General features: G+C 33.0%; 1 protein-coding gene and 1 long non-coding RNA gene across 5 annotated transcripts; one reads left to right on the top strand and one right to left on the bottom strand.

Annotated features, from left to right (window-relative positions):
- Positions 1-361: 361 nt before the first annotated feature.
- On the bottom strand, positions 362-2,327 carry LOC132642743 (uncharacterized). Of its 2 annotated transcripts, none has more exons than XM_060359795.1 (6): positions 2,194-2,327; positions 2,000-2,087; positions 1,804-1,910; positions 1,437-1,646; positions 1,098-1,277; positions 362-765 (listed from the first exon to the last, which is right to left on the bottom strand). In XM_060359795.1, the coding sequence occupies exons 1-6, from the start codon at positions 2,239-2,241 to the stop codon at positions 634-636; spliced, it is 765 nt and encodes a 254-aa protein (XP_060215778.1). In that variant the 5' UTR covers positions 2,242-2,327; the 3' UTR covers positions 362-633. The 2 variants fall into 2 exon arrangements, with proteins under 2 accessions (XP_060215778.1, XP_060215777.1); XM_060359794.1 differs by having other exon boundaries at positions 1,753-1,910.
- A 280-nt stretch (positions 2,328-2,607) lies between these two features.
- On the top strand, positions 2,608-4,796 carry LOC132642744 (uncharacterized). Of its 3 annotated transcripts, none has more exons than XR_009583317.1 (4): positions 2,608-2,790; positions 3,451-3,576; positions 4,086-4,187; positions 4,298-4,796. It is a non-coding gene; the product is annotated as an uncharacterized LOC132642744 (long non-coding RNA). The 3 variants fall into 3 exon arrangements; XR_009583318.1 differs by having other exon boundaries at positions 4,406-4,796; XR_009583316.1 differs by having other exon boundaries at positions 4,411-4,796.
- Positions 4,797-12,887: the final 8,091 nt, after the last annotated feature.

A 12,887-nucleotide genomic window follows, 5' to 3' on the forward strand; every position in this document is an offset into this window, starting at 1 on the left:
TGGCTCATTTATAGAAATTGGAACATTACAGCTTTTGATACAGACCCTGCTTGAAATATGAAAATTGCATCCATGGAAATTGGAAGTCATTTATACTCTCATATGCGTGAGTTGACTAACTTATAGAGTTAATTATGTATGTAGCATATTAATTCTTTTTTATCTCAGCTAAACATATAAAAATATCATTTCTTAAATTTGTAAACAAATATCATCTGACAAAGCCAAGTTGAAATGGAATACGCCTATGACATGTAAAGAAATGAGAACCTCAAACATTGGTCTATTGATTAAAGACAGATCTTGATAACATTGCGGACAAAATACTACTATATCAAAAGCAGAGTGCCGCTGATCGATGGAGGACAAAGCAGTTTCTATCATGTCATATTAGCTACTAGTTTCTGAGAAGTATTAACAGCCACAAAAACAAGATACATGCGGTCACAATATTGTTTGATAACATTGTGGACTTCTATATCAAACAAATGCTTAAGCAAAATATGAGTTTATAGTTCTCCAGAAGACTGTATTAAAACTAGAATTAAGCATCAAGTCTATGGAAGCGAACACAGTCGCCTGATACTTTGACAAACTTGTTGGCTAAAACTCTTATCGATGCTGAAGACAATATTACTGCTGCCAAACTAACTGCAATTTCAGCTGAGAGATAATCTGGACGAGTGAATCTTGACTGGAAACTTCATTCTTGGAGTGCTTAAGCACCTCACTGCTCTTTGCACCATAGCAGCCAGCAAGATTAGGCTACAAAAAGCATATAGGTTTCATTAACAAAGTAGTTTTGTTAAATCTCAGGGTGTCTGGAAAAGTAGCAAGACCACTACAGAATCCAGACTGGTTCTACTTAACTAAATGGTGTCAACGAGCTTCTTGACAGGTCACCACACCAACATCTATAAAGTTGTCAGAGATGGATCAATTCCTCTTTTAAGTGTTTAACTACCCCTTGGGTTCTCTATGAAGAACCAAACCAATTGTGGCAGACAAATCATTTTGCATCAGTGCATAGGGTTCTATTATCAGAAGCGAAAATGAAATTATAAAGGGCAGACAGACAGAGCAAGAAATAAGTTCACCTTCTGCTGACGGACTAGAGGATAAAGGTGCTCTCCAAGTATCTGTTTCTGCTGTGTAGGAGGAGCGACAGTAAGCATCGTACTCAGGTCTACTGAACCCTCAGCGAAAGATCCAACTTTACCAGTGCCAGCAGAGGATACAACAAATCCTTCATTCACACCACGCAAATGATATTTGACCTGCCCATACATAAACTGTGGGTTTGCAGTTGACTAACCAAAATTTGACAAGAATAATTGGATGCTAATAATGTGATGAAGAACTCCATAAGGATCAATGCAAAGGATCACACACGAGAAACATAAGCAGTAAAAAAATAGAAAATACAATAGATGAACCTCATTTATAGGTTCACGACCAGCATTTTGCAGAAAAGGTGCCAAATCGGGAGTGTCCTCCTCTGGTGTGGAAAAACATACAAATCCAAAGTCCTTACTGACTCCTTTCTCATCTAGCATAAGTTTTGCACAAGTGATTTCGATACATTGACTGAACAATTCGCGCAACTTGTGATCCATGACATATTCATCAGTCGACAAAAAGAAACACTGTTGTGCAGATCAATCAACAAAAAGAAACTCAATTAATGACGAATCCAATTTATTTTAAAAGATAAGTCAATCAAGTTGTTATGTCTATTTGCAGTTGACTAACCAAAATTAGACAAGAAGGTCTATAAGACTTTGTCATCTTTGATTGACATACCCCTTTTCCATCAGGGAAACGCCAGAGGAGGTCTAGACAGGGTCGACCAACAGCATCTTTGATTCCATCAATAAGAACAAAGGTGATGATTACAGAGTACTGCAATCCTGAACAACGGCAGACGAATTAATCAATCTGATCCAGTTATATATACTTGCCAGGCAAAAGCTGATAGTCACATAGGGACAAAGAATACCTAATATAGCTTGATTCACACCGTAGACATCCCTTTTGATGAAGTAAACGACAAGTATGACCAGTAAAGGTAAGATTATAACAACAATCTGATTACAAGGAAAGACGTATGGATTATAAAATTCGCATTGCAGAAGTACAAAAAACACACATATGACTACTCCAAACACAATTTGTCTTGAAGGTTGCACTTACCGGAACAGCCCAAAATGGAATGGTATTGTCTTTCAAATCTGTCATCATGTCAGAGCCTCCAACAAAACGGTGAAACAATTCTATCAAATAAAAGAAGAAAAACACTACTAAAAAAAAAGGGCGTTTTCGACCAAAAAATTTCGACCACATTTTTGGTCGAAAAGAAATCGACCACACGCGGTCGAAAAATCAAGAATTTTATTTTTATTTTATTTTCAGTAGGATTTCGACCACACGTGATCGATTTTTTTAAATGAAAATAAAATTTCGACCACTTGTGGTCGAAATTAATTTTTGTATAAATAATAAATGGGAAACGTTTAAATTAAAAAAAAAAAACAATTTTCGACCACGTGTGGTCGAAAATTGGACCACATTTGTATATACACACTTCTTTGCAGATTTGTTCAACACCACACTTGACCACATTTTTATTTTTTCTTTCTCTCTATTTCCTCTCTCCCTCTCCTCTCTCTACCCACACACACCACCTCTCTCCCTCTCCTCTCTCTACCCACTCCACCAGCCCACCGCCCCACCAGCCCAGACCTCAACCCACAGCCTCCGACCACCGCCAGTCCACCGTCGGCGGCGCAGGTACGTTTTTGGTTTTTTTTTTTTTCCAATGTCATGAACACTTACCAATGCATAATAATCTCATGTTATTAGCTACATTACCTTCTATATTTAGTAGATTTGATAACTTTATTTAGTGTTCAATATTTGTTTTAGGGTTTATTTTATGTAAAAAAAAATTGGATTTTGAGTTGAAATTGAATGTTATTTTTTGGGTTGTTTTGATCCCTTTTTTTGGGGCTATTTTGATTATTTATTTATTTTGGGACTGTTTTTGTTAATTTTTTGGACTATTTTTTGAGACTGTTTTTGTGGACTGAAATCATCATGTTTTGGTTTTTGTTCTGTCAATAAAAGAAACAGAGATAGACTCCCTTTCTCTGTTCTTGAAGGATATAATTTTCCTATAGGCAGGTAATGGTGTTTCAAGATTAATCATTAGAAGCTTAACATGTTACTACAAAATATATTTGTGGTCCTATTTCGTTTATCATTGGCATGTTTGCTCTAAACTGTTTTGTAATGTACATAAGCTATATGTTTGGACTTTGGAGTTATATTGCTTGCTATTCATCAAAGTAATATTCCAGCATTTAGAAGTTAGATTACATTATGTAAAACGGCTGTGTCAGTTCATGTCAAGTGTGCCTACTATAAAGCTGCTTATTTGGTTTTTGACAGGGTTTTGCACCATCAGAGGCTTCACCTTCCCGTCCCAGGTATCAAACCCGCACGTCTTTGAGGGCAGCCCTTGGTCGGTGTAAGTCTATTACTGTGACACCAAGGTCTCCAGTTCGACATGTTAAGGTACGCTATTGAAACTTTTTCAAACTCCCTTGATAAGTAAGATTGAATTTTCATTCGTATATTGTAGCACCAAGAATGTACAGGCAATTTTTTAAAGAATACTCTTCAAGTAGGAGAGTCTATCATCTGAAAGCTTTGTCACATGTGTTCAATTTTCTTAACTTCATTGTGGGAGAAACTCTGTCTACAAGACGTATAAAAAATGTCGAAATCTTACACCCATATGATTCCCTACAAAAGACACCCAGTCAATATATACTGATAGGATTGTCATCAATGTTCATCTCATAATTTACTCAAATTTTCTGTAGAGTGTTCTGAAATTAATTCACTCAAGAGAAAACTTCTAGTATATTTTGGCATAATTTGATGTAAAAGCTTGATGACTTGTTTTGCCACGCTTAATGTTGATGGTCTGATGGACCCTTTGCCGGTTTTGGAGAGTTTGATTTAAGTATATTGATGTTGAATATTGAAAAATAAGAATCTTATAACATAGTTACATGCAGCTTTTTGGCTTTGCCTATCTTGGACCATTCGGGCATTTTTTTCACTTATTGCTGGACAAACTTTTCAAGGGGAAGAAAGACACAACAACTGTTGCAAAAAAGGTAAACAAAAATCCTTCTTCTTTGGATAATTTATAAGAAGTATCTGGAAAAGAAGTTCCATATTCATCTTGTAGTCACTTATCACATCCTTTCTTTTTTCCTGTTAATAGATTATTTTCATTCTTGATCAATGAATAAAACTCTGCTATATTATTTTCATTCTTGATCAAAATTAAATTGGTCTGGATGCCACCTTTATACCCGTCGGCCCTTGAAAGCATAGATGTTGCTGATGATGGCGCAGTTGATCCTAAGGAGTATAAAGCTATGAAGCATCAAGTTGCTCAGCTAACAAGAACACTTAATTCCTCGGAGGCTAGGATGTTGGGTATGCAAGCTCAAATTAATAGTTTATGATGGATATGTTTAAATGGATATGTATATTATCTTTAAGGGTTTGAATGTAGTTTTAGTTCGAATTAGAAGTAATTTTAAGTTTATAATGTTTAAGTGTTTGAATGATGTTTAAGTGTTTGAATGATGTTTAAGTGTTTGAATGTAGTTTATGATGTTTAAGTGTTTGAATGTAGTTTTAATTTTAAGTACTTTGAGGTTGAATTTGATTGTTTATAAGTGTTTGAATGGACAATGTTTAAGTGTTCAAGTGTTTGAACATTATTTATGGTTGTTGTGTTGCATTGTTGATGAATTGGATGGTTGTTTTGGTTGATGAATTTGACTATTTGGAAATTGGCAGGTGGGCTGCCAAAAGCAGGCAAATGCTGGAAAACATATTCCAGATTTTCGACCACAGGTGGTCAAAAATCAGCCCAGATATTTCACAATTTGGACCACATGAGGTCGAAATTGTACCCAGAAAAATTCAATTTCGACCACATGTGGTCGAAATTCTGGGCCCAATTTACAATTTCGACCACATGTGATCGAAATTGAATTTTTATTTTCTTTTTGTATTAAAATATAAATAATGTTTTCGACCACACGTAGTCGAGAAAGTTAAATATAATTTAATATAAAAATAATTTTTTCAACCACATGTGGTCGAAAATAATTTTTCCCTTAATTTCGGTAGAATGTGATTTTGACCACGTGTGGTCGAAATTTTTTTTCGACCAAACTGTTATCGACCTACGTGTGTGGTCGAAAAATTGGTCAAAATAAAGGTTTTTTCGACCTCGTGTGGTCGAAATTTTTGGTCGAAAATCCCTGTTTTTTTAGCAGTGAAACTAGGTTAGATATTTAACATGATTGAGAGGCCTTGTCTATATGTTGACAAGTGCAGCAAGAACCATATATAACTGAACATAAATGAGCCTCAAAATCAACTAGAACAACCAAACGAGATAGATAATAGTTAAAATTTAGATTTCGTAGCCGACATATAGGCATTACGAAATTGAAAGCGCTAAGTCCTGAGACATTCAACAGAGACATGCATTGAAATTCAGGAGAGTTTTATAACCCTTCAACCATGAGTATATCCATATTGATAGACTTGTTCTCCTTTAGAAAGTTAGAAAACAGTGTAAATTACAAAACAAATTTACTGGACCGTAAATTAATTTTTGAATGCGAATTGCAGTTTCCGATTTCCGTAACAACAAGCAACAAAGCTAAAGCTAAAAAAAGGAAAATGAGAAACAATTAAACGAAAAACAAAACAAAAAAACGAAAATTAATTTTTAAATGGGAACACTTACTTTGTGGTTTCCGATTTCCGCAACAACAAGTGAACGAAATTATTAAAGCTAAAAAACGAAAAGGAGAATCAACTAAATCGAAAACAAAAACAAAAAAACGAAAATTAATCAACAATGAACTGCGAAAGGAGAAACAACTAAACGGAAAACAAAACAAAAAACGAGAAATTAATCAACAATGAACTACGAAAAGGAGAAACAACTAAATCGAAAACAAAAACAAAAAACGAAAATTAATCAACAATGAACTGCGAAAGGAGAAACAACTAAACGGTAAACAAAACCAAAAAACGAAAATTAATCAACAATGCACTACGAAAAGGAGAAACAACTAAACGGAAAACAAAAACAAAAAAACGAAAATTAATCAACAATGAACGAAAATTGAAGGAACAATGAAGAACAACAACAAAGCGAAAAAAAAAAAAAAAAAGACACACACGCTAGTGATTTAAATTTTTCCGATGCGCTTGCAAAAGTGCAAGCGTACGGAATTTGTTAGCGCAATATCCACAACTTTTTTTACAGTTGCGGTGTACAGTTCTGTTATGAGCTACTAGAGCAGCTTTTTTTGCAAATGTTTTTTTACAACTATAACATGGAGGCATCCTTTCAGGAAATTCTGTTTGAGTGAGATTCGAAAACTTTCCTACGTGTATATATAGATCAGTGTTTTAAAAAGCGGGGGCGTAAGGCAGGCGTTTTACATTTGCCCTGACGAGGCGTAAGCCCCGAGGCATGGGGCGTAAGCCCCACGGGTATATATTTTTAGTATTCGTAAAATATTATAATTACAATAAATATTTTTAAATAGGTAAAATTACATAAAAAATAAAAGAAAACTGTAAATAAATGATAATAGTAACATTAGTATTTTTATTAGTGAGGATCAATTCAAGTCAATATGATATTAGCCATGTGTTTTAAAGACATTACCTAGGATGTTATTATAAAAACTTTATTTAAAAATATGAAGATTTGAGTAGTTTAGTTCAAAGTTTTAAAACGTAGATAGTGTTTTTTCTTTCTTTTGTTATATATATTTTGTAATTCTTTTTACAATCTTCAATATTATTTAAGAGAAACTTAAACCATAAAATTCATCGGTAAAAATTTTTGGGGCCTCAAAAGTTTGAGGGTCTAAAACAAAAGCTTTACTAGCCTCACCCTTGAGTCACCCCTGCTTACAACTTGCAATTATATATAACATAATTTTACAAGTATAAACAATACAATGAAATAAAAGCTATTATGTAATACAAATCAACTTTAACATCTTAACTTTTCAAACAATGAAAAAATCACAATTTCTTAAAACAATATTACTATCATACTCCCTCTGTTTCAATTTGTTTGAACCTATTTCCTTTTTAGTCCGTGCCAAAATGATTGACCTCTTTCCTAATTTGAAAACAAATTCACTTTATGAATGATTTACAGCCACACAAATTTTCAAGGCTTATTTTGAACCACAAGTTTCAAAAGTCTTCCCTCTTTCTTAAATGTCATGCCCAGTCAAATGGGTTCATATAAATTGAAACGGAGGGAGTACTATTCATTTTATATCAATAAACTTTATCAGTATTATAATTAAAACGTAATTCCTTCATTAATAAAATGAAAATTACTTTCAAATAGCGAAATAATAAAATATGATAATTTTGATATATAGGACAAAAGACAATGACAAGTGAAAATGTACAAATCGGCTATGTATTTTTAAAAGAAATATTAAGTGATATTCACCCTCACGATGTTCTCAAATAGTAAATATGCAATACTACGACTTGTTATTTGAGTTACACTCAATCTTCTTATTTCTATAGATGAAAAACTATATATTAAGTATCATTCATTTGTTAAAGACTTATAAGGGTCAACGATTTTAATTAAAGAATTTAATATATAAATTGTGTAAGAACTGTTAGGCGAGCCCCGAGCGTTGGGCGTTAGGCGTGTTTAGGGCGTACAATCGGGCGCTTAGGGCGTAAGCCTCACAGGAACTAAGCCTCGCACGTGAGCCCCGGGGCGTTTTGCCAGTGCCTCGCCCTGAGGCGAGCCCGAGACGAGTTTTGAAACTGCCTTTTAAAACACTGATATAGATACAGGAAGGGGGGGTGTGTACGGAGAAAAAAAAAAGGAATGATCGCCTCTGTCATCTCACAGCGGGTGCTGCGTATCCCCGCCAAACCAGTTTTTTTTTGCACAGTTAGTGGGCCCCTCCCCATCTTCCTTATCATTTTTTTTGCACGAATTGCCCTTCTTTTGGGTTGGTTTTTAGATTTCGTTCCTCATATTTGTGGTCTTTAAATTTTGTCCCTTATAGTTGTGGTCTTTTAAGTTTTGCCCTTATTCGAATTCCCGCTCAGGAATAAAATAAAAAAATAATTTTGCAAAGCAGGGCTGGAGGCGTGTACATCGGATCCGGCATACAATCCTTAAGGAAAAACTAAAGGCCACCCCAAAAGAATGGTAATCCGCACAAAAAAATGAAACTCTGCCTTAAGGTAGAAGTTTGTAAAATCCTACCCATGAAAAACTCTACCTTGCGAATCTAAACTCTACCTTGCGATTTTTTTTTTTTTTTTTAACTGAGCGCGAGTTCGAACCCGAAACCAAGGAATTTTTAGTGAAGGGCAAAAATTAAAGAAAACCAATTTGAGGGGCAAAAATTAAAGACCACCCCCAGCGAAGGGCAATCCGGCAAATTCCTCTTTTTGACAGTGTAATTGGGCCCGTGCTCTTTCTTTTTTCTAATAGTTAATAATAGGGAAACTTACATAAATAACTATCTTCTAGGAGCAATTTATCATCCGTAAGTACATTTTTTATATTTACAATTCGTAGCTAGCATTAGACATTGTCACACTGTATTTGAGTGTACATTTTCGCTGTATTCATTGTATTTGAATGCATTTCAACAAAATTTCAAAATACACTGTGTACATTCAAAATACATATGAAGCCAAATACATTCAGATACAAGACAAGAAGCAAAAATACATTTAGACAAGACAAGAAGCCAAATATATATGAGATACAAGACACATTAGCCAAATACATATGAAGAAATACACTCATACAAAGGAGAAGATCCTGTGAAAAAAATGTAACAAAAATAATGTGGTCAACTAGGTTCGAACCTGGGCGCGCAGGGGTAGAGCGCACACGGAATAACTCTTTTAAAAAAAAAATCAGGTATTCATAGATTTTTATTGAGATTCATAATATAAGTAGAATAATCCTTTTATGAATTTATCACAAAATCTAATGTCACTTTTTTATGATTGGTCTTTTAATACTACGTGCATTAAGCATAAATTGTCTTTGGGCGTGTATCGCACTCACATATTACATGTTAGTTTTACATATATTGTATATGCATATTTAAGTTTCACTTCTCTCTTATTCTCTATTGTCAGTATATAAACTACTTTTGGTTGTCATTAATGTAATATATTAAATTATAATTTAAAATTTATTTATAATATAAATAGATAGTCTTTTAGGAATTTGTTATAGAATGTACCTCTATTTTTATTAATTATTTTGTATTACCTCTATTGAAATATATTTATATAGTTATTATTGCATGTTATTTTACTTGTATAAATAGATACCAGAATTTTGATTATAATTAAAAAAAAAAAAAATTCTCATTTATTTCATTATAGAGCAGCATTAAGTTATACTCAACTAGTATTTCTCACTTTTCTTTCCCCGTCTCGAAAATAATATTTATCTATACAGGAAAGAGATAAAAAAAATATGGTGATTTTAAAGAAGTAAAAGAGAAAAAGACAAGTTGATAATGTAACGGTAAAATAGGAATTTAAAAAAATCAATTAGGAAAAAGAGAGAGGGGGAGGGGTTGGGGCATGGGTTGGGGGGGGGGGGGGGGGAGGGAGGGGGAGAATTACTATTGTTCAAAGCTGAGGGGGGAGTTTGATTTTTAAAGGAAAATTTGAGGGTGAAAATCCTACGAGCACTCTTACTTCTTCTTCTTCTTTTTTTTTTTTTTTTTTTTTTAAGTAATCTTGCTCATATTTTATTCAAACACTGCCCGCGCGAAATTAAAGTCCTAAGTAATACTTTTCTAAAATCCGAATATCATAAATATATTAATCGTCATGTCAAAATATATTAAAGTTTGAGCGTGAAAATCATACAAGCACCCTTACTTCTTTTTTCTTTCTTATTATTTTTTTTAAGTAACTTTGCTCATATTTTATTCAAACACTGCTGAATATGCTCGATCGAAATTAAAGTCCTAAGTAATATTTTTGTAAATCCGAATATCATAAATATATTAATCGTCATGTCAAAATATATTAAATTTCAGGTTTAACCAATTTGATTGTTACGATATAATAAAGTGGTACATTATTAGGAGTTTTTTTTCTTTTGTAAATTGTCAAATGTCAAAAACAATGGAACTCAAATAAGTATAATTTTCATAAAGTAATCCAAAAAGAAGTTACGCTAGCCACTGGAATTGTTGAGTCTCAACATATTTAACCTCACATGAGTACACAAAAGATTTGTGAATTGTTGGCTCGCTTACAATATCTGATACATTGAATAGGTATTGTTCTTGAATGCTTGAAAGTACACAGCGCTAAAGAATACACAACAAACAAAAACAAAAAAAAAAAAAAAAAAAGGTTAATAATCATAAATTTTACATTGGAAAATAAAAGAAAAATTCAAATGAAGCAAAAAAGCATTCTGCCATAATAATAGAAGCCATCGTCGGTTTCGTACTTCCTACCCACTGAATATCAGAAAATATTGTCAAATATTCAAAAAATGAAACTCAAATATAATACCATCTCATAAAGTAATCCAAAAAGAAGTTACGCTAGCCACTGGAATTGTTGAGTCTCAACATATTTAACCTCACATGAGTACACAAAAGATTTGTGAATTGTTGGCTCGCTTACAATATATGATACATTGAATAGGTATTGTTCTTGAATGCTTGAAAGTACACAGCGCTAAAGAATACACAACAAACAAACAAAAAAAAAAAAAAAGGTTAATAATCATAAATTTTACATTGGAAAATAAAAGAAAAATTCAAATGAAGCAAAAAAGCATTCTGCCATAATAATAGAAGCCATCGTCGGTTTCGTACTTCCTACCCACTGAATATCAGAAAATATTGTCAAATATTCAAAAAATGAAACTCAAATATAATACTATCTCATAAAGTAATCCAAAAAGAAGTTACGCTAGCCACTGGAATTGTTGAGTCTCAACATATTTAACCTCACATGAGTACACAAAAGATTTGTGAATTGTTGGCTCGCTTACAATAGCTGATACATTGAATAGGTATTGTTCTTGAATGCTTGAAAGTACACAGCGCTAAAGAATACACAACAAACAAACAAAAAAAAAAAAAAAAAAGGTTAATAATCATAAATTTTACATTGGAAAATAAAAGAAAAATTCAAATGAAGCAAAAATGCATTCTGCCATAATAATAGAAGCCATCGTCGGTTTCGTACTTCCTACCCACTGAATATCAGAAAATATTGTCAAATATTCAAAAAATGAAACTCAAATATAATACCATCTCATAAAGTAATCCAAAAAGAAGTTACGCTAGCCACTGGAATTGTTGAGTCTCAACATATTTAACCTCACATGAGTACACAAAAGATTTGTGAATTGTTGGCTCGCTTACAATATCTGATACATTGAATAGGTATTGTTCTTGAATGCTTGAAAGTACACAGCGCTAAAGAATACACAACCAAAAAAAAAAAAAAAAAAATTAATAATCATAAATTTTACATTGGAAAATAAAAGAAAAATTCAAATGAAGCAAAAAAGCATTCTGCCATAATAATAGAAGCCATCGTCGGTTTCGTACTTCCTACCCACTGAATATCAGAAAATATTGTCAAATATCCAAAAAATGAAACTCAAATATAATACCATCTCATAAAGTAATCCAAAAAAGTTAAGCTAGTGATGTCACCGAGTCTAAACATATTGATTCAAACGAATTTATGAAAAACTCTTGGAATTTTTTCTAGCTCACAATCTGATACATTACATTAATAGTATTTGCTTATGCTAGAAAAAAAAATACATTTTTAAACTCCTAAAGAATACAAAGAAAGAAGGTTAACATTAAATCACAGAAGGAAAAAAAAAAAAAAAACAAATGAAGCAAATAGAATTCTCGGAGGGTCTCTCGTTTTCCTTTTCAAGCAACTGACGTTACTCAATTGAATAAACACAATCGGTTTACATCAAGCAAAGACAATACCATTAAACCTGAATGGCTTGACAATTCATCTTTTAGCCAATCAAATGATAGAAAAAATTTAGCAGATCTTGTATGTAGTCATTTGGGAAGAATATCCAATCACCTTACTGTTGAACAAAGTACAAATAGGGAATTAACGAATTTATATAGGTTTTACCGACCTCGTCACTGTTTACTAGCCAGGAATTGACAACAACAACATACCCAAATGAAATCTCACAATATGAGATCTGGGGAGTAAAGTGTACGCAAACCTTAATCCGACCTTGTGACTGTTCACTAGCCAGGAATTGACAACAACAACAACATACCCAAATGAAATCCCACAATATGGAACCTGAGGGGTAAGTGTACGCAAACCTTACTCCTACCTCAGAAGATAAGGAGGTTGTTTCCGAAATTGACAAAAGAATCCAATTTCAATTTGGTTCATCATTCTATATTTCTATCTGGTTTCCTTCCTGAATAAGGAGGCATCCTACAGGAATCTTCACTTTTTTTTTTCGTTCATTTCTAAGCCAAATCGACTCTCGCATGAAAAAGAAAAGGGGAAAGAAAAGTTTCTTGTGTAACGTAACTTTGACTTGAGATAAAACTACCCTTCTTAACATATTATCCGCAATTATTAGTCATTGAATTAAATATGATTTAACTGCTACACTATCAAATTAGGAGCATTCCTTTTGAAGCTAAAAACCTTTTGAAGAAAATGACACTCCTTTTTGTAGAAAATTAAGGTTGTACTTCCTAAGAAAA

The sequence above is a fragment of the Lycium barbarum genome, chromosome 5 (assembly GCF_019175385.1).
Source record: "Lycium barbarum isolate Lr01 chromosome 5, ASM1917538v2, whole genome shotgun sequence".
In the NCBI taxonomy this organism is placed as follows: domain Eukaryota; kingdom Viridiplantae; phylum Streptophyta; class Magnoliopsida; order Solanales; family Solanaceae; genus Lycium; species Lycium barbarum.

Bases quoted from the DNA above. Each gene is read 5' to 3' on its own strand.
- LOC132642743 (XM_060359794.1), bottom strand. From the start codon at position 2,241: ATGATGACAGATTTGAAAGACAATACCATTCCATTTTGGGCTGTTCCG. The intron at 1,911-1,999 runs GTATTCTTTGTC...GCCGTTGTTCAG, and splicing joins TGTGAATCAAGCTATATTAG to GATTGCAGTACTCTGTAATC. The intron at 766-1,097 runs GTGAACTTATTT...TGCTTTTTGTAG, and splicing joins CTCTAGTCCGTCAGCAGAAG to CCTAATCTTGCTGGCTGCTA.